The sequence below is a fragment of the Dipteris shenzhenensis genome, chromosome 6 (assembly GCF_047967505.1).
Source record: "Dipteris shenzhenensis isolate YYH24624 ecotype China chromosome 6, Dip_SZ_1.0, whole genome shotgun sequence".
Taxonomy (NCBI): Eukaryota; Viridiplantae; Streptophyta; class Polypodiopsida; order Gleicheniales; family Dipteridaceae; genus Dipteris; species Dipteris shenzhenensis.
The window spans coordinates 49,247,601-49,270,539 of NC_141601.1; the positions used below are offsets into that span (position 1 = coordinate 49,247,601).

The window sequence follows — 22,939 nt, forward strand, 5'->3', positions numbered from 1 at the left end:
CTATGTAACTATATCCATACATAGATCTACAAGCTTCCCTAGTTTCCTATTTCTATAGTTTCACGTGCCACCTAAAGGGACTGCTAGCCACATGATCTACACTCTCCTTGCATCAACCTCTTGCACCATATGATTTGAAAATGATGTGTAGGCGAATGTGTTATTCAACTTTGTGTTAAAGATGCTACACTTTCTATTGTATAGTTAGTGGTCATGTACATGGTGATAATATATGCTAAGAGAACAACCATTTTGGTAAATACACTAGAAGAACAAGTTTAGTAGAGCTATGTTGTGTGAAGTTGAACACTTCATTTACAATTTATTACACATTGAGTTTCCCATCAATATATTTGAAGTCCCATGGCATGGTAATAGTCCTTTAAGGTACTAGCTTCTATATATTTCAATCACCTATTGCTTGGTTCTCTTACAACCCTATACATCGATCGATCACTCGCATGATGGTTGTAGACTACATGCGATGAATTTCTATATGATCGATCGCATGATAATTGTAGACTACATCTTTTAAGTATAGAGTCTAAAACCTCACCCTTTGAAAAATAATATAAAAACTACATTAAACTCTTGTTTTCTCTTTTTTTTTAATATATGATTTTTAAAAACAAACTATATATGTTTTTACAATTAAATGAGAACTTTCCTAATTTGAAAAATAATATAAAAACTACTTCAATATCTTTTTTTAAATTTAAAAAATAGATGATTTTAAAATACAAAATATATACGTTTTGATATTTAATTTAAAACTTCACACTTGAAAAATAATACAAAAACTACTTTAAACTCTCGTTTTCTATTTTTTTATAGATGATTTTTAAAAATAAAATTTAAACATTATTATATTTAAATAAAAACTTCACTAATTTGAAAAATAACATAAAAACTACTTTAATCTCTTTTTTTTTTAATAGATGATTTTAAAAAACAAAATCTATACGTTTTGATATTTAAATAAAAACTTCACTAATTTGAAAAATAATATAAAAGCTACTTTAAACTCTAGTTTTTTTTTCTTTAATAGATGATTTTTAAAAACAAAATTTAAACATTTTTATATTTAAATAAAAACTTTATTTATTTGAAAAATAACATAAAAACTACTTTAATCTCTTTTTTTTAAAGATGATTTTAAAATACAAAATATATACATTTTGACATTTAATTTAAAACTTCATTAACTCCAAAAATAACTTTAAACTCTTGTTTTTTTTTTTTTTAAGATGATTTTTTAAAACAAAATTTAAAAATTTTTATATTTATTTAAAAACTTCACTAATTTAAAAAATAACATAAAAACTACTTTAATCTTTTTTTTTAATAGATGATTTTTAAAAACAAAATATATACATTTTCACATTTAAATAAAAACTTCACTAACTTGAAAAATAATATAAAAGCTACTTTAAACTCTTATTTTCTTTTTTTTAATAGATGATTTTTAAAAATAAAATTTAAATGTTTTTATATTTAAATAAAAAATTGACTAATTTAAAAAATAGCATAAAAACTACTTTAATCTCTCTTTTTTTTAATAGATGATTTTAAAAAACAAAACATATACATTTTGACATTTTAAATAAAAACTTCACTAATTTGAAAAATAATATAAAAACTACTTTAAACTCTTGTTTTCTTTTTTTTAAAGATGATTTTTAAAAACAAAATTTAAACATTTTTATATTTGATTAGAGACTTTGTTAATTTGAAAAATAACATAAAAACTACTTTAATCTTTTTTTTTAATAGATGATTTTCAAAAACAAAATATATACGTTTTGACATTTAAATAAATACTTCAGTAATTAAAAAAATAATCTAAAAAAACTTTAAAATGCATTTTAAATTTTCAAATATTTTATAATTAAATTACATTTTCCTATAAACTAAAATTTAAATAAATTTTTGCAAAAAAAAAATGCTACACTTAAAAATCCTTACCTGGAATCTCCCGCTCCGTCATCTCCGTCACTCCGTCGCTCCAGTAATTCTGTCGATTTCGATAAGGAGGAATACAAAGTGTTGTTTCATTTATTGTTAAGATTGTTTTTATTAACTATGCACCTCTAGATTGATGGCTCTCTATGGTTTATGAATGATAAAGCGATAAATATTTGTAATTTTAAATTTGTGTGGATATTTGTATATATATATTATGCAAGATAGAGTGTGTGTGATCTCAAGATAGATAGCGATCGAGGTTTGAACAATGAGGGACTTGATCGAGGTTCCTCTCTTTATATATGAAAATTTAGGGTTTCAAAATACCGGTATGTGGCACACCACATACCTCGATTGTGGTATTTGACATGCCACATACCTCATCGGTCGAGCATACCATATAGGATGCCACATACCTCAATCGTGGTATATGACATGCCACATACCTCAATCATGGTATTTGACATGCCACATACCTCATCGATCCAACATACCATGATCGAGGTATCGTGGACTCTATGAATGATAAAGCGATAAATATTTGTAATTTTAAATTTGTGTGGATATTTGTATATATATATTATGCAAGATAGAGAGTGTGTGATCTCAAGATAGATAGCGATCGAGGTTTGAACAATGAGGGACTTGATCGAGGTTCCTCTCTTTATATACAAAAACTTAGGGTTTCAAAATACCGATATGTGGCACGCCACGTACCTTGATCATGGTATACCTCATCGGTCAAGCATACCATATAGGATGCCACATACCTCAATCGTGGTATATGACATGCCACATACCTCGATCGTGGTATTTGACATGCCACATACCTCATCGACCCAACATACCATGATCGAGGTATGTGGACTTGCCATGATACCTCGATCGAGGTATCTCAGCTGCCAGCACAGTATGTTGAATACCATGTTGGATGCCACATACCTCGATCGTGCTATTTGACATGCCACATATCTCATCGGTCAAGCATACCACGATCGAGGTATGTGGACTTATCATGATACCTCGATCGAGGTATGTCAGCTGCCAGCACAGTACGCTGAATACCATGTCGGATGCCACATACCTCAATCGTGGTATTTGACATGCCTCCATGTCATTGGTCTAGCATACCATGATCGAGGTATTTGGACTTGCCATGATACCTCGATCGAGGTATACTTGTCATGCCACGATACCTCGATCGTGGTATAGGCTCGGTTCGGTTGATTAAAATGCAAGACCTCGATCGAGGTATGGGCTCAGTTCAGATGTCCATGTGTGCTAATTTTATCAGACACGATACCTCGATTGAGGTATTTGACACCGAAGCAAAACCTTTGTATTTTCACTCAAGGGGGTGTCACACTTCCCAGTGGGTGGGACACCCTTAGTTTGCTACCTCCCTTTCTTGAAATCTCTTGTGCGCCAATCATATGAGAGTGCTCTCAACGGAAGCAAGAATGGAAGAAGGAGAGAGAGAGATAGAGAGCTACACAAGTTTGGTGGGTGCAGAACCACCCTAATCTTCTTTTTCATTCATTTATATATGTGTTTGAGTATTGTACATAACCGGGGTTAAGGCACAGTGACCTTTAACCCCCACAACCTCCCACTTAAAGGACAATGTGCCTTTAAGGGAGAACAACCAGTGAGCATACTATTCAATGCCCATCAATACACGACAATACTCAAACCGCTGACTAGGTAGACTCTTCGTCAACATATCTGTAGGGTTATCATCTGTATGAACCTTGACAAGCTCTATGCGCTTGTCCTCAAGTACCTCCCTGATGAAATGGTACCTGACCTCAATGTGTTTGGTCTTTGCATGAAAGACCGGATTCCGTGCTAGCTGAATAGCACTCATGGAATCACTATGCAATGTCGGTACACCTGTATGAATCCCCAAATTTCCCACTAGCCGATCAAGCCATATAGCCTCCTTGCAACCCTCTGTGGCTGCAACATACTCAGCCTCTATGGTAGACAAAGCAACGCACTTCTGTGCGCGAGACATCCACGACACTGCACCACCTGCAAAGGTGAACACATAACCAGAAGTGGATCTCCTACTATCCACATGCCCTGCATAGTCTGAATCTGTGTACCCAAGTACACGCATGTCTCCTTTACCAAAGCAAATGCACATCTCCTTGGTACCCTTCATGTACCTCATGATGCACTTAACTACCTCCCAATGCCTCTTTCCTGGATTAGCCATATACCGGCTAACAACTCCCACTGCAAATGCAATGTCTGGTCTAGTAGCTATCATAGCATACATAAGACTCCCAACTGCTGATGCATAAGGAACCTTGGCCATCATGGCTCTCTCCTCATCTGATTTGGGACTATCTGTATGACTCAGTTTCACATATGGAGGCAATGGAGTACTCACTACCTTCCCCCCCTCCATATTGAAATGCTGCAATACTTTTGTAACATACTCTTTTTGTGAAAGCCAAAGGAGTTTCCTACTCTGATCACGCGTGATGCGCATACCAAGAATATGACCTGCAAATCCCAAATCCTTCATATCAAAGGCCTCATGCAGCTTGGCCTTTAATGCATCTAGCTCATAAGTATTCTTGCTAGCCAATAGCATATCATCCACATATAGTGCCAAGATTATCAGGCTATTATCCTTAGCCCTTTTAGTGTAGAGGTAGTGATCAATTTCACTCCTTCTAAAACCCTGGGACCGAATGAAAGCATCAAACTTCTGATACCATTCTCTAGGTGCTTGCTTAAGACCATAGAGACTCTTCTTTAGCTTGCAAACTAAATGCTCTTTGCCCTTTTCTTCAAAGCCTTCCGGCTGCACCATGTAAATTTCCTCATGCAAATCCCCATGCAAGAAAGCTGTCTTGACATCCATCTGCATAAGCTCCATATCCTCTGATGCCACTAGTCCAAGCATGCATCTAAGTGTGGTCATCTTCACAACCGGAGAGAATATCTCATCAAAGTCCACACCCTTCTCTTGCTTGAACCCTTTAGCAACCAAACGGGCCTTGTACCTAGGCACATCATCACCTGTGACCTTCATTTTGTAGACCCATTTACATGGCAATGCTTTCTTTCCATGTGGCAAAGAAACCAAGTCCCAAGTCTTATTCTTCATAAGTGAACTCATCTCTGATTGCATATAGCATACTCCCACTTGCGTTGATCCTCACGCATCATAGCCTCTTTGTAGCAAGAAGGCTCCCCGCAATCAGTAAGCATCACATAGTCTACCCCTGGAACAAACCTATCAGGCGGTCTAGACATTCTAGATGATCTTCTCAAGGGCATTTCAGCTTGCTGTCCCACTTGCATATCAGCCACATTTGGCTCATCATTTCCACCAATAGATGATCCATCATCTACCCTTGATTGTATACCTGTGGGAGTACTTGGTGGTACCATTTCTTGCACATTTGGTGCATGGACAGCTTGCTGTCTATCAACATATGCAGGTGGATTCACATCCTGGAAAGTGATTCTCCTCATTTCCACATCCCTCATGGGTGCCTTATGCATCTTCTTCTCATTGAAGACCACATCATGGCTGCGTATGATCTTCTTTGCTTCTGGATCCCAGAGACGATAGCCCATCTCTCCACTTTCACCATAACCCAGAAAGATGCATTTCCTAGACTTAGGATGTAGCTTCTTTCGAAGCTCTTTTGGCACATGTGCATATGTCTCACACCCAAATATACGCAAATGAGAGTAAGAGGGCTTCTTGCCACTCCATGCCTCTTCAGGAATACCACCATCCAAACTCTTACTAGGTGATCTATTGATCACATGCACTGCAGTCTTCATTGCCTCAGCCCAAAAACCACCAGAAAGACTTGCATTGGAAAGCATGCATTGCAACCTTTCTTGAATGGTACGGTTCATCTTTTCTGCAACTGGATTTTGCTCTAGAGTATGAGGGGATGTGAGCTCCCTCTTAATCCCACGTGTATCACAGAAATGCTGAAAGTCATGAGAGAGATACTCTCCACCATTGTCAGTCCGTAGGCATTTAAGCATTCTACCTGACTGATTCTCAACCAAGGCCAGCCATTTCTGAAATACCTGGAACACATCACTCTTCCTAGCTATAGCATAAGCCCACACTTTCCTAGTTGCATCATCAATGAATGTCACATAGTATTCAGCCCCGCCTAATGACCGTGTAGGCATGGGACCACATACGTTTGAATGCACCAAATCAAGCTTTTCAAACTCTTTCTTTCCACTTCTTTTATGGGCTGATTTAGTCTGCTTCCCATAGAGACAATGCTCACAAAATTCAAAATCAGAGAAACTCAAATGCGGTACATAACCCAAACGACATAAGAGTTTCATTCCATTCTGGCTCATGTGCCCCAACCTGCAATGCCACAAAGAAGTGCTTGGTTGCTCGGTTATTGCAACAACATGATCAAATACCCCTGATACATGTAAGGGATACAAAGTCCCACACTTGGCACCCCTAGCCAAAAGCATAGAGCCCTTTTGAATTTTCCAACTCTGAAAGCCAAAAGTGGTGTGAAAACCAGCATCATCTAGCTGACCCACTGAAATAAGACTCTTGGTCAGCTTAGGCACATGTCTCACATGTTTCAAAACAAATGCAGACCCATTTGCAAAAGAAAACTTTATGTCACCTGCTCCCACTATGTCACATGCATAGTCATTTCCAAGATGCACACAACCTGTCTTTCCACTGTCATAAGTGGAGAACCATTCCCTATGGGGAGTAACATGGAATGAAGCACTAGAATCCAAAATCCAATCCTGGGAATATGCATCATCTGAAGTGGTAAGCAACTCTGTAGATAAACTAGACATGAAGAGAACATCATTGTCACTATCATGTGTGACTGCATTGATCTCCTCGATCTTCACTTTTCCTTTGTCCTCCCTTGGACTCTCTTCCTTTTGATTTGCACCCCAATTTGCATTCTTTTTCTTATCCTTTTGCTCTCTTTTCAGCTTGTAGCAATCCTTTTTCATATGGCCCTTCTTGCCACAGTGGTAACACTCAATGTTTCGTGCCCTGGATTTGCTACGAGACTTCCCTCTTTCTTGGGACTTCCCCCTGAACTGTGATCTGCCCCTTTGCACATTTAAGGCTGCATCCGGCTTGTTGCCATTCATAGACTTCCGTCTAATCTCCTCGGCCAACAAGCTACCCACAACATCATCAAATTTCAGTACTCCACCAGGTGCAGAGTTACTGACAGCTGTACGGAAGGTATCCCATGAGGATGGCAATGAACATAAGAGAAATATTGCCTTAGTCTCTACATCAAAATTCATTTTCTGAGCCTGAAGCTGGCTGAAAATAATATTGAATTCATTCAAGTGAGAAGCAATGGAGACCCCTTCCTTCATCTGCAGCTCAAACAACCTCTTCATGAGGTAAACTTTATTAGAGGCAGTTTCCTTCTCATAAGTGGCACACAGTTTCTTCCACAAATCTTCCGTAGTCTGCTCAGTTACTACTGTGAAATAAACTGACTCTGCAAGATGAAGTCTAATAGTAGACTTTGCTAATGCATCCAACTCATTCCAATCATCCTCAGACATATCCGCAGGCTTAGCTTCAATACCTGCCAAGGGTTTAATCTGCTTCTTTTGAATAAGCACATCCCTTATTTGTTCTTTCCACAAAGAAAAGTTTGTCCCATCAAACTTTTTAATGCTGAAAAACTCCTTTTCAGGCATGGAAGAGGATGCCATGATGCAAATAGAGCAAAATCCCAAATGCTAGTGCCTGCAAGAGAGAATCACACCAAATACCAAGCGCACCCAAATGTGTATGCCACAATAGAGTGAAATATCACCAAAATTCAAAGCTCAAAGCATCAAAAGATGCATCTGACTCATGGGCATATACTAGGCATCCATATGAGCAAATCTGGCCCAAAAGAAAATGCCAATAAGTGCCAAATGACTCAAGCATAAACACTGTCCACTGGCATATGCATCAATAATGTCTCATCCAAGAGAGCATAGCACTATCAGTGCATCACCTGCAATGTTTCAAAGCTGTCCCTCAGCATAAAATAGCATCCATGTGCAAAGCGCCCATAAAAAATAGCATCCCACAAGGCAATTTGGGCCTATCAGCGCATCCAACAAGGACCGCAATGCATCCAAATGGCCTATAAATCATCCACTGCAACCCAATGCATACCACGAATGAGCGCACACTGCTCAAACTGCAACCAGAGTGATCTGCATAAGGTATGCTCAAGAAATCATAGTCCCACGGTAATGAGCGCTACTGAAAATAAAACCTGAGATGCTTCAAAACATGGGCACCATTGCATAATCGGACTCAGCAAGAAAATCTGCAAATATCTCTCTTCGGCCAAAACTCCAAAATCCCAACCAATGAGTGAGAAATGGGAGTCAACACTTATCCACTGCCATGTGGCATAAATCTAAGGTTTCAAAACCTTAGTATGAAAAATGCATAACAGAGAGACGAAATCGAATACACAGAGATTTATAACTCTGAAAATCCTCCACCGAATTGCGCAAGAACTGACATGTAGGGGTTTTTGGGCGTCTGGAACGCAATGGGATAGACGATTTTGGAAACCGTGGTCTCAATCACTGGGTCCAACACACGGACTGAAAAACGTTTTTAGAAATAGAGCTGTTTGTAAACTCCACCGGAGTGCGAATGATGAGCAACATAGAAGTTTTAGGACCTCCTGAGTCCACCGGAACTGACAGATCTGCAAATGGTTGCTCCAAACTTGAGTTCCAACACTCGGGCAAAAAACGCAGGAACTGACACAGTGAGTCAGAAATCCAATGAAATGATCCCAGATTCAAGAATGAAGGTGTTTCCAAGCTCCTGAAGTAATGTGGACACCAAAAGCAAGCAATAGTTGCCTCTACAAGTCAATACGGAGTCTCTGTCATCGAACGGAATAGGGAAAAGCTCAAAAAACGACTTTTTCTTTGAAACCACTTAACAGGCTCTCAAAACCACTTCGCAAAGCCAAAGTGACTTTTCCAAAGGTTTCTCCAAGGTCTCTGCACACTCGGATGCAAGTAAAGTCACCCACAAAGCTTCCCACAGAGCTTCTCCTTCCTCCCACAGAGCTGCTGAGCTTCCAAGCATTCACGCACGCTCAGCTAGATCACCCGGGCTCTGATACCAGTTGAGAGTGCTCTCAACGGAAGCAAGAATGGAAGAAGGAGAGAGTGAGATAGAGAGCTACACAAGTTTGGTGGGTGCAGAACCACCCTAATCTTCTTTTTCATTCATTTATATATGTGTTTGAGTATTGTACATAACCGGGGTTAAGGCACAGTGACCTTTAACCCCCACATCATAGCCCTACCTATTTAAGTGAAAAGCTATTATAGTTTCTATATTGACTACCAGTTGCTTAGTTGGCCTTCTTATGGTTTGAGATATGGATCCATAACTAGATGCCTTCGTCAAAGACCGTGCTTGCCCTTTCCAAAGTGCATAAAGGCAAGAAGATGAATCAAAATAGAGAGACAAGAAGAGGAGGGCGACCAAGGGCTCAAGGGGGGGGAATGAAAATGAAGCACTAGCATTTTATATCACAAGAGCAATTCTTACTAAATAGGCACTAGAGTTTTGTATCATAGGAGTAATCCTTGCTAATCTACCATCTTCTAGCATCCTCCCATAAAGTCAAGCATATGGGTATTCATCTAGCAGTTCACTAGCTTCCATCTAACTATTAATTGGCCACCTATGCAACCAACTGAAAACATATAGCCTTAGAAGAGTCGTATCTCATCTTCTTTCATGGTCATAGCTTTATTGGATTCCATAGTCCAACAAGTACAATTATAGGGCAGAGTGATCAAGCTTCCTAAATTATAAAAGGGTTAATGTTTGCTTGGGTGTAGCCAATCGCGAAACTATTTTCGAGGCCATTTTGAGGCCACGACGTGATGCGCTCCTAGGTGAATATTTGAATTTTGCATGGACCCGCACTCTCGTCAAAAATTTTCCCAACATCATGAAGGTCTCTACGCAATAATGAGATGCAATATATTTGTTATGAACACTGCATAGCTTGACACATGGCATCTCTGCATTGCTTTGCGTAGCGCTCTGGCCTATGCCACCTGATCACTTATCATCGCGTAGCCTTTTGCCACAGCTTTGCCACCTATCTCACTGGGCACCGCACCCATTCATAAAATCGAAGGTTGTTTTAGCTTGGAGAGACCACCGCACTGGTTCTTGTCATAACAATTAAATGCAATCTATCATTTTGAACACTGCCATAGTGCAATCTCTAGCCTAACTACCTATCATCATGCAACCTTTTGTCGCATCTTTGCGCGCAGCCCATGCAAATCATAGGTTGGCTTGGAGAGGGCCACCATGCTAGTTTTTGGTGTAATAATGAGACACAATCTATCATTGTGAGCATCGCCTCAATGCAATCTCTGGCCTGACAACTTGTCATCGCCCAGAATTTAAGGTTGTCTTAGAGAGACCATCGCATTGGTTCTTGAAGTTTTAGCTTCGTTACGTACTTTTATGTATTACAGGAGGTCTATGACAACCAGCATGCTGGCAAATAGAAGGAGATCTATGAAAGCCATTGCACTCGTTCTTTGAGTATATATTTGTGTATGAAGGAAAATGTATTCTGTTGTGCAACCAAGCAAACTGCAATTGACGATATGGCCCTTGAAAGGTCCCCTCTAGGGCCAAGGGCCATATCAACATTCCATTTCTATCTAATGGCATCCTGGATATTATATAATGCATGTCGATATGGCCCTTGCCCCTAGAGGGAACCCCTCAAGGGCCATATCGTCAATTGCATTTTTTGAAAGTTTAATTGTATTTTTCCAGATGTATCTCCATGCAACCACAACAGTGGGGTCATTGGAGTTATTCTAGCGCTATTTTGGTCACTAAACAAGGAAATTATAGTCCTTCTTTCTTGTTATTTGAGTCCTTGTTGTAGTAAATATAAATGAGGACAAAAGTACAATTTATCGAGTGAAAATTGAGCAAAAGAGAATATAATGTACATCTACATCAAATAACAGGTTATATAAAAATTATCAACTTATACCAAGCAAAAATTGAATAGAGGATCTTACATTTATAAAAACTCGGCAATTGCTAAGAGCCTTAAGGGCCAAAAGATTACAGCTAGTGGCCATAACCATTCAAATCTAAAAGTTAACAACAATGCATACTGAGAGCCTCAAATTGAACAAAAAGAGATTACATAAATGCCTTAGAGACCAAAACATTACATTAAGGGAGCCAAAAGATCGTTGAGATCCTTAGAGGCCAAAAGATTACATACAGCCATTGCTGAGAGCCTTGTCTGAGCAAGAGGAAATTTGTACAACTCAGTTTTCCACCAGTCTAGCTTGTTGCATTAAAAAATTTTAGGGAGCCAAAGGCCTGGGGCACCAACTCAATATGTAATATGTTACTACCCTCGTCCAAAATCTAGGGTATGGGGGGGACAAGGTTCATATATAATACGCATGGATTTCCTTTAAAATTTTCAAATTTGCAAGGGAAAAATATGAAATTTCTTATCCCCACACCCTCAAAATATAAGGTATATACCTTGAAAAATATGCAAGATTTTAAGATTTGTACATATTTTTCATATATGTGAGGCCCAAGGGGGGGGGTCTTTTGGATGGGGGGGGGTAAAAGAAAAAATACACTAAAATATGAAAACCCATCTCCTTTCGAATTAATGTAACTTTTTCATGTGTTACCCGAATTTCAAGGTGTAAAGACATATTTGAAGCTCTTTTAGTGTAGAACACAACCATGTAAATTTGAGTAATTTCTACTCATGGCATATTGTTAAATTCATCTCATACTCAAGATTTTGATGGGTTTTATTACTAAAGGGAGTTGGTGCCCCAGGGCCAAAAGAGGATACAATAGAGAGGCCAAAGACCATGCACATTGCCAGGACTCAAATTATAGCCCCCCCAATAAGACGAGAGTACTCTGCTATGAAAATATTGAGGCCTTCGTCGACATCTAGGGGGAACCCATATAGCATAGCCATAAAGACACCCTCTATGAGCATGTCATCTAAGGTGGCGACATGCAGATGTGTGGGTAGTCGACTGTGGGAATGAAGGGTCTCCACTAGTGCTAGCATTTCTACCCAGATGAGTGTAACACAATCACCTTATATGAGAAGGCAGATAACATTGGGATCACAGAGCATCGAGGGGGGGGGGGGGTAGTAGGCATGCTATCCCTCTTGAGCATTTCTTTCTCCCTTGACTGTAAACTCAAGCCTCCACTATTCCATTTCCTTCACTATTTCATCTTCTATCCCTCTCGACCATTTCTATCTCCCTTGCACTCTTCCTACAACTTCTATCCCCTCTCGTAATGGACCCTGCATAGTCCGAGAGCTCCTCACACACTATTTTCTCCCCCTCTGCAGCGCAGTGCGAGAGCCCCTCCTCCCCTAATATTGAAATCATGACATATGGAAGCTTCTATCTCGCTCTTTAAAAGCTTAATTTGGATGCTCTCCAAAACTTCACCAAGTTGGTACAAGAGGTGAACGTGAAGGAGGGGCAACTAGTTTGTCAAGGTCAAAAGATTACCATCAATGAAAGCGTGATTGAAAATGCTCTAGGAATTTTTGGAGGCAGTTTGCAAGCACACTTTTTCAAGAAGCGATGGAAGAGACATGATATCCTAGATGTATACCCCAATGCTCAAATTAGTAAAGATGGTGGAGTCAAGATTTTGAGCTTGCCAAGAGACCTCCAAGATGTGCTAAAGAAGACCATTCACTTCTTTCCAGATACGAGAGGAACCTGCAAGTTCTAGCAGGTTCAATCAGCAGTAGAGCAACTGAAAGGACATGATGTATCTTACTCAAGGGCGATCTCCAAGAGCGTGTTAACCAACCTTAAATTGCAAGGATGGCAAATCCCAATTATCATCTCAATCTGTTGGAGTTGCAATTCACCTGATGGCATCTACCCTCAAAGGTATTTTTGAGCAATACGATAAGCAGATGTCTCAAAAGGTGACTTATCTACAAGAGAAAGCCATCGATGCAACAAAGGCAACGCAACTTGAGAAAAGTATCAGGGAAGGTGCAAAAGCCAAGGTAGAGGAGGCACAAGTGAGGGCCTTGCAGGAACAAGAGCAAGCTAAGGCCGCTATGAAATTGGTCGACATGGAAAGGCATAGAAGAGAAGTAGAGAAGTGCATGAAGGAGCTCCGAGATAGGCTCGAAGAAGTGAGAAATGATGGGGACGTGGCAGACAAGGAGCTCAGCAGAATGCATTGAACATTGAAAAAGACCATATGATGGAGGAGCTGAAAAGGGAGAATGCAGAATCCAGAAAGGTGATTTAGGAATTGCGAGAGAACTTCAAGGCCAAGAAGGATGGGGCAGAGAGCAACCAGGGTGGAGAAGACAAAAAGGTAGCTCCTTAGGCCAGGAAGGATGCAGAGAGTAGCTACAGTGGAGCAAGTTCCAATCACCATGGTGGAGCAAATTCCAGCCACCATGGTGGAGCAGTTTGTAGCAACCACAATGAACATTGTTTTTTCAAAACACTGTTGGAACTCCAAAGAGTAAGCTACAAAACCCTGTAAGAAGATCATGATAGATGTGTGCATGAGCTTACCATGGCTTTTGATAGTTATGAAAAGCAGTCCATCATCCTGAGAGATTTCCAAACTAGAGTCGAAGTCTTGGAAACAGTCCATGAAGATGTTTTTCAGCAATTTATGCAACTTCTCGACAGATGCTAAGGGATTCAGATGAAGTTGTTGCACAGAGTTAGCAAAAAGTGGAGGAGATGAAGGAGAACATCCGCAGCCTTAGGATGAGGGAGGAAGGAATCAAGAAGTAACTTCATTATGTACAAAGCAAGAATTTGGTATTGACAGCTGCAATAGTTAAATCGGATGCATATCCTACTATGTAGCAGGGTCCAAAATGCATGGTCTGCCATACCCCCATCATAGATGACTTCTGTATCTGATGGCTTGCGTGCTACGACCCTATGCACGTTTCTTGCTTTGGAGTTTTTTTGCATACAAATTCTAGCTATAGAGAATGACATTTGCCATTGCCCAGGTCATGGATATATCAAATGTGCCTACCTGCTACTACAACTATCTAGGACGAGAAAGTAGATGCTGTAGCTCAATTTACCATTTCAGAAAAAGATCTTAAAGACAAGGAGCTCAAATTGAAGAAGGCCATGACTGATTATTAGGAAGCCCCCTTCAACAAAGGAGCAAGAAGGGCCGAGCCTACAACCACAAAGCTCAAATCAAGGAAAGACGAAGCGGCATGAAGGGAGGGGCCAGGCCCCTGCAGGAAGGAACCAGACCCATTCTAGAAAGGAGCAAGGAGGATTGAGCCTACGATCAAGGAGCTCAACAAGGAGTCCTTGAGATGTAAGGTGAAGTAAAGGATTCTTTGAGATTGTAATCTATGTAATCTATGTGTAATCTATTGAATTGTTAATCTTCTCCAAAGTTTACTTGGGCAATGTTTTCTTAGCTATGTGACTAGATAGTGTCCTTTGATCCACGCCAGTGTGGTGATAATAATGAGACGAAAGATTTCAATTTGACAAGTAATGTGAGATGAAATATTTTGATTAGATCACTAATGTGAGACTGAAAGATTTCAATTAGTGAACTAATGTGAGACAAAAATTTTGATTCGATAATTAATGGGAGACGATAGATTTTGATTAGACAACTAACATAAGACTGAAGAATGAGAAGGTCGGGCTCAATGAACTCAAAGATTTTGATTACCAAACTAACATGAGACTAAAGATTGAGGTCAGGCTCAATGAACTCTCTCCCTATTTAAGTGCAGTGCAGATACAACTAAGAGCCCATTATGAAATCTAGACCCAAAACTCTGTACACCAATCCAAACTCTATACACTAATCCACCTACTCCCGAACCACCTACATCAAATCTATGGCATACCCAAATAACTTTGGAATTCTTTTGTTCTATCTGAAAACGATGTTGGATGGCATCCTCATAGAAATAGACCCGGACAAAAAATGAAGAAAATAGTTGCGAGGAGGACATGCTTTGGTGGTGGGTGTATTACTTAGAGTCGGAAAAGATGCTAAATATTAGTTTCCCTGGTTGTTGTTTTTCCTACTCCTTTAAGGTACTTGTCAAGCTCATGATGTAGGTTTCTTTTGACAGGACATGAGCGTGAAGATGTATAGAGCACAAAGACTAGGATGAAGAAGACCCCCACTCAAAGGAGGAGTTACTATGGGCATATAAGTTGACAGAGTCAAGCAAGTAGTGTGTAATCCAAGGGTGTGAAGAGGTCTGCCATTGTGCATCAGACTAGCCCAAAGAGCTAGAAGATGCTTGCCATAGAGATGTTGATAAGATAGTTGGGAGTCTGGAATTTCCTTGAAAAAGAAAAATGTTGTTGTATTTTGAAACAATAAAAATCTTGCATACATTTTATGGACTGGTGGACTTTCTCATGGTGCTCCTAATACCTGATTTTGTATCGACCTACTTCCATGTTAGTACTTAAATGTTTTAAGTAGCCCGGTGGTTGAGATCTAATGGTTAACGATAACTAGTCTAAAGGGCACTAGCATTGTGCAACAAATTTTAGGATAGTACGGTAGTAGTGTAGGGATAGCACGGTAGTAATGCAGGATAAGTTATGCCAGTGTTATTGAGAGTTGTGGTGCCATGAGCACATGTAGAGCAAAGGTATGAGTAAAGGGCAAGCTGCCACATGGCATGGAGGCGATATCCCACATGTGAGCAAGCAAATGGATGTAGGTACCCTCACCTATAAAAGGGAGGTTCATTTGAAGTAACATCAATCAAGCACTTTGCACTATCTCAAGATTCTCTTTATGAGTCCAAGATAATCTATCTTGGAACCTAATTGACTTGAGGTAGATGTCATGAGCACTCTCTTCATCATGTTTGCACTTAGGTTGCATCCTCCTTAGATTAGTGTTTTATTAGGATGTTGTCTCATGACTAGGAGAGCCCGATCCCCCAATTTGACATGGTATCAAAGCTTAGGTCTAGTTCTCCTAGATTAGTTCTAGATTGAGATTGAGAGAGACAAAGATAGGGACTTTAGAGACAACTTTGAGAGAGAGATGCCCTAGCACTTAGCAGCTTCGACAATCAAAATATGCTATGAGCTAGCACTATAGGTAGAGCGTTCCAAATGGCAACTTCTTTTTGAGCTCCTCCTGAACTTTTGACAACTGCTCCCACTAGTAGCACCAAGCAAAGCAACAGCTTCAACAAGGCACCAAAGCGAGCTCCATCGACTCAAATCAGTAGGCTGATCTACAGCCCTCTACAGCACGAATGATGACTACCATCGACAAAGAACCGGCTTAAACCAATGCTCCTGCAAGGTAAACCAGCCCCTATACAAGGCAATCAATCAAGGTGGCTCCTCTAGCCTAAAAACGGAATGGCATACTACGATGACCCTCGGGCTTCGCAACAGTTTTCGCCATCAAGGAGGCTCCCAGCCAAAGGCTCCCAGCCAAAGAGCTCCAGGAGCTCCAGTGAACCTAACCAGCAAGGTAGCAAAGCCTCGCCAGCCAAAAACAGACCCGCCTGAGCAGCCCAATAGCCAGTGCCATACACGACTCACACAGCAGCCTGTAGAAAGCTCCACGGATGAGCTTCTTCAAGTAGCCAACATGCTTCAGCGACTAGCTCTGGCTCCTAGCGCATAGATGGACATCATACGAGGTGTAGCTCTCGGGCTATGGTGGACTCCCCTGCTCCAGGACTCTACATCCATAGCCACTTCATCTCCACCTCTGACGACTAGCAAGCACCGACGCTCGACCAGCAGCTTCCATGACCTGCTCACAAAACATGCTCCAAGGCATCATACGCATACACAACCCGCTCTGCACGCCACTGGCCATCGATCAGAAATGACATTCACAGGCTTCTCTCCTCCAAGGTTCCCATTGATTGCCACATGTTAAGATTGGATGTGACCAAGGTTAGGTTTGTTAAACTTTGGGTTAAACTCATTTGGTTAATAGTATGACACGTGGCAAGATAAGTCTTTACCTTGGTTAAGAGCAGTTAACCTTGGTTAGCCAAGGTGTGGTCACTACTAATAGATAGGGTTGGATCATGGTTGAGTTAAGCTACCCTGGGTTTGGCCATTGGTCAACCATGGTTAGGTTTAGGTTCAAGATTAGTTAGAAGTGACACATAAGCATGTGCCTTCTAAGCACACAGCCTCTTGTTAAGCACAGTTTGAATTCTACATGTGCCACATCATCAAGGGCCATTTCTCGATCAAAACTTTGACAAGCCATAACTTCCAATCCAGGAAGAATTTACACATATTTTGTAAATCAAACTTGACCACCTGAGAGTAGCTATGTAAGCACCCAGGGGAGGATTTGATCTTGTAACTCACATCTGACCACCTTGCAGTAGCCAAAGAATCGTGGCACCAAGGAGAGGTGTTGAGAGTTATGGTGCCATGAGCACATGTAGAGCAAAGGTATGAGTAAAGGGCAAGCTACCACATGGCATGGAGAAGATATCCCACATGTGAGCAAGCAAATGGAAGTCCAAGCTAATCTATCCTGGAACCTAATTGACTTGAGGTACATGTCATGAGCACTCTCTTCATCATGTTTGCACTTAGGTTGCATCCTCCTTAGATTAGTGTTTTATTAGGATGTTGTCTCATGACTAGGAGAGCCCGATCCCCCTATTTGACAAGTGTGGTGGTTGGTTGCACTAGGATATTAACAGCCACCAGTGCAGTGGTTTGCTTCTATTATTACAAGGTGAATGGATTTGTAGGATGTGTGGATTCATCATTGAAAACTAGCATGGTGGTTGTTGGGATATACTAAAAACAAGCATGGGATGAAATTTGACGACTAATGAAACGATGAACAATCTAAAGAACACTGATTTAGTATAGCACTATGCAACAAATTTTAGGATAGCACGGCAGTAGTGTAGGGATAGCACAATAGTAGTGTAGGATTAGTGCAGTATAAGTTATCCCCAATGCGGTGGTTGGTTGCACTAGGATATTAACAGCCACCAACGTAGTGGTTTGCTTATATTATTACAAGATGAATGGATTTGTAGGATGTGTGGATTTGTTATGGGAAACCAGTGCAGTGGTTGTTGGGATATACTAAAAACAAGCATGGGATTTACCGTTTGGGATTTACAAAAACTTAATAACAAAACATGGATTACAATGAGGCATGCCCAAGTGAGGAAGGCTACAATATTGTTAGAAAGTCCTGCACAAAATATGGATTGATTAGAGTAAAGGAGAAGCAAGCACTATAGTGATATGGAAGTAGAAGCGATGAGAAGCAAGTAAAGGAGAAATAAGTAGTATAATGACATGCAATCAGGAAACAATGCAATACAGAGTTGGGTGTTTGGATGTATTTGTAAAGTTGAGTACAAGCCAGCATTCACAACTACATTAGAGTGTGTTTGGTTTTGTACATTACTCTGGGACCTTCATGTCATCCAGGACACTTCTACGATCATCTACACTAGTATCCATTGTGTGTAATCCTTTCTTTCATTTGTGTACCAAGCACAGTGAGGTGCACTATGATTATGTTAGAGTGTGCCTGCCCGCTAGAGATATATAGTTGTCCTATGTTCATGTGAATGTAAAAGGGAAAAAACATTTACTAATTTTTGCTTATTAAGCTGAATTTTTTTTTTTTGCAAGGCGCATTAGATTAATGGCTATAGGGAAAATGCTATGTAAGCTATTAAATTCAACTTGCAAGAGAAATTTTTCTCATGAGCTCAAATACCAAAAAAACCTATATATATATATATATAAGTAGGGAAGAAGTGCCAATCAAAGAGCTCTTAAAGAAAAAGGACCAATAACTTAAGGAGCAATTAAAGTAATACTTGTGAAAATAATTATAAGACTAATAACACACAGTAAGCAAAAATTCAAAAAAGAATAATTCTAAAGAAAAGAGGTCATTGAACAGAAAGAGAAACATAAAGAAAATATATGATAAACTAAATCATAAGTGAGCTAATAGATATATATATTATATATCTATATGTATACATGCTCATGAAAAGGATGTAGCACCAAATGGCCTAATCTGAGCAAGTGATTTGGAGAGGCCAAAGCAGAGACACCAAGTAGGTAGATGCACCTAGAGCGATGCAAGTGAAAGGAGGACTCAAGGCTTCAAACAAACCCACGTATATGAAGGGCAACCAAACCAAAAGGGACAACGTTATGTGTATAGGCTACAAAATGAGCTGCTACAACGAGGTGAATGTAGGGTCTGCAACCAAGGGTTGAGAAGGGAGAGAAGCCACTAGTGACACATAGTTTCTTCATGCAAAATTACGAGCAAGGGTAGACATCACTATGAGTGCATGTTTCAAGGAAAGGGGAAAAAGAAGAGGGGGCCGAGGGCTTGGTAATATCATAGTGAAAGTGTGAAAAATGGATGTGTGTGTGTTTGTATGTGGGGCACGTCTTTTCTCTGAGCATCTTGGTCTGAGCACATTTTTCTGAGCATGGCCTATATTGTGATTTTGTAGACAATTTTATCATAACATCACACACCATTTAGTCATAAAACTACCCCAAGAAGATACTATATACATTTCTACCCCACAAAGATGCTATATACATTTAATTACATTTCTTTCCAATAGTATTTAGGGCTTATAAGATCCCTTTATTCACAAAACTACTTTCCATGTCTACTTCATTTCAACACCTTCCACCTATATCATCCATCATTCATACTATCATGATAGATAGTGATTTATCGATGAAATGATTACAAGTCACATGGTGAAGAATTTAGGGTGCAAATTTGCATGCATCTATGCCAAAACATTTATTAGTTGCATCAAGGAGATACTTTAAGATTCAATTCACCATGATGATCATTTGTACACAACTCATAGTTTTGACATGCAAACCTTAACTAAGATATGACATGATTGTCACATCTCTAGCAAATAGAAAAAGTTTTATGAAACCAACATGCTCAAAATTGAATATTTGATATTGAGATTAATATTCATGGGTACTCACATGATGTACTAATAGTTCTTCAATATGATTACTACATCTCTAGCAAATGAAATAGGTGTAAGACACCACAAAAGTTATGCATGTTCAATACTAGGGCATCACAAGAAAAATGAATTGCTTGAAGGGAAAAACTCATGTCAAATCACTAGACTCAATCTTCTTTCCTGATGTCATCCACATAGATATTGCGATGATGCCTTCTCTCTTTGATGGGGGCATTGAATGCAATGTCATTACACATCATCTCAGCCATAGCACCTGCATAAGAAGGCAAAAAGCTAAAATAGATCAATCAATATCAATGCCGCATTGATAATAATATTCTCCAACAAAGATAAAAGACGAGAGTAACATACTTACTAGTCATCTGGAAGATTAACAACCATTTCCACATCTTTGGAATCATTTAGAGTCCCATAGTTGCTTAACACATCTCCCTTTCCTTTTTATCCATCCAAAAATGGTTGCAATATAGAATTGCAAATGTCAGGATCATTGTCAATAGATAAGCATGCTCTCCGAGAATGCACGCATGCTTTTTGCATAGAACCAGTCCCAGCACCTAAGTCCACCACATGTCTAGAAATTGGACACAACAACTCCAAGAAGTATAACATCATGCATGGAGCCTTCTCCAATGCACCTCTCCATGGAATACTCTCACCATGTTTTATAGTCTGCTCACTTGTTGGTAAATAATGATGAAACAAACTACTTCCAAAAGCAATGCCCAATTTGGTACCAACCACAAAAGCATTTCTAGAATTACAAACACAAGACATACCAGCCCGATGAAAAAGGTATAAAACCACAACATCCACCTAAAGACAAGAAAAGAATTAAACTTATGCTTAGGACAAGCCATTTCATTATACAAGAGCATAAATTCTTTCAACAGGTCATTGTAAGATAATTGTCTCACCTTATGATCAATACCACCAACTTTGATTGTACAATATGCATCCAAGCATTGCATGTACATTCGACATGCAAACTCCAATCTACTGATCCTAGCATAATGCTCAATCAAATGAAGAACATGAGGAGCACACATAACTAGGATCCAACCAGAATCTGAAACAACTATGGCCGCTACTAGCAAGGAGTAGCGTACCCAATCCTCTGTTAATAAATTCCAAGATGGAGATGTGGAATCCTCTACTCCAAGAGCTTCTAGCTGTGTAGGCAGATCAAGAATGACAAAATCTGCAGCCCAAGCAACACTCTTACCATTTCTTGTTTTTCTTTCACCTCCAAGACCCACAAAGTATTCCTTCATGTCTATATAGGCTTGTGTGAAGTTTGAGACAGACAATTGCTTCCCAAACTCGACATAATCATAGCACCAAACCTTGCAATGTGAAGCATCACATGTGCCACTCCGATTCAAAGTTAGAGAGGTCAATGGAATGTACAAAAAGTGGATAGACCTATCTTTCCATTTACATCCTTTCAAAATGGGTGTAGACTGCAATACCTGCACATCTATATCCACACCACATATGTAAAGACACAGAGTGATAACAACATATGTTACACAAACAAATAACAGCTTGAAAAAAGACCAAGAGAGCTTACCATTATTAGTACCATGATTTTTTGGTGGCCTACCACCCTTCTTTAGTTCCATACTTGAATCCTTGTCCTTTTTAGTCATCTTCTCAAGTGTTTTTTGAATCTCAATGACTGCATCATCCTTGTGGACTGAATTTGCTTTTTGATGAACCCATCTCTCCCTTTTTATGCTGTGTGTACAACTCTACCTCTTCCTCGATGCAGCATCCTTTTTTCATATCGAGACACCACAGGCAGTTCTTTCTCTCCCACTCAGAGAGCACTTGCTTCCCTTCTTTTTCTATCATGTTTGGAGAGTACACACAGAATTTTGAGTCCTAAATTTTTGTCCATACTCGACATATGGGCAACAATTTTTCAATCTTACCAACAGCTTTTAAGGATTGCAAGAACCTGCATACAATAAGAGTCTTAGTACAAAAGCGAAGTACTTAAGGATGGATTTTTAATTGAAAAGGAAAAAACATGTATTGCTTACCTAAATACCAATCATCGAGATGCCCTCGTCATCTCCATTTGTCCTATTGCAGCTGTAGCAACAGTCATTGAATCCTTTAAATCTTCATAAAGTTCAAGTCTACTCATTGCTTGTATCTCCCCAAAGTACTCTCTCAACGTAGGATCTTGAGGAAGCACAAAGCTAGCTTGTTGACTAGCAACCAAGACCTGAGAGAGTAACCTCTCAGATTCACAAAGCAACTGATCCATCCATGCCTCTTTCGCCATCCACTTTATGAATTCTCTATTAGCTTTTGGCATCCCATAACTTGTTCTCAAATTTGAATCTGACCCTAAGATTCTGAGGGTTGCTAGTTGTGTCTCCTTTGAGACCTTTGCAATGGAGATGTTATACAACTTTTCCAATGTGACAATGGATGATTTATCATCAAATGGGAGGCTCCACAAGATATTAAACCAATCTTCACTATTTGTTGGTTTGACAATAGACAGAATCTACATATAAACAATACATGCAATCGTCACACTCAACTGTATTTTCTGATCATACAATACATGCATATCCCATACCTTGATCATTTTCTAAACAAATGCCATATTTACATCCTTTTTTAATATTATGAGTTCTTTCTCAATCTCAAAAAATGCTTGCACACTTTAAAAAATCAACTTTATCTTAAAAATCATTAAATTAACCATACCTTGATCATTTTTCGACCATACTTGAGATTCACATCCTTTCGAATACTTTTAAGTGCCGTCTCCATATCAGCAACACTCAAATTTGGCTGAAGTTCCTTTAGCTTTGCCTCATAATCTTGCTTGTATAGTG

General features: G+C 39.5%; 1 protein-coding gene and 1 pseudogene across 1 annotated transcript; both read right to left on the bottom strand.

Annotated features, from left to right (window-relative positions):
- Positions 1–20,432: 20,432 nt before the first annotated feature.
- On the bottom strand, positions 20,433–21,881 carry LOC147901277 (uncharacterized; annotated as a pseudogene).
- Positions 21,882–22,137: 256 nt separating this feature from the next.
- Positions 22,138–22,686, bottom strand: LOC147901278 (uncharacterized). Its single transcript, XM_087376462.1, has 2 exons — positions 22,678–22,686; positions 22,138–22,602 (listed from the first exon to the last, which is right to left on the bottom strand). The coding sequence occupies exons 1-2, from the start codon at positions 22,684–22,686 to the stop codon at positions 22,138–22,140; spliced, it is 474 nt and encodes a 157-aa protein (XP_087232588.1).
- Between the last annotated feature and the right edge of the window lie 253 nt (positions 22,687–22,939).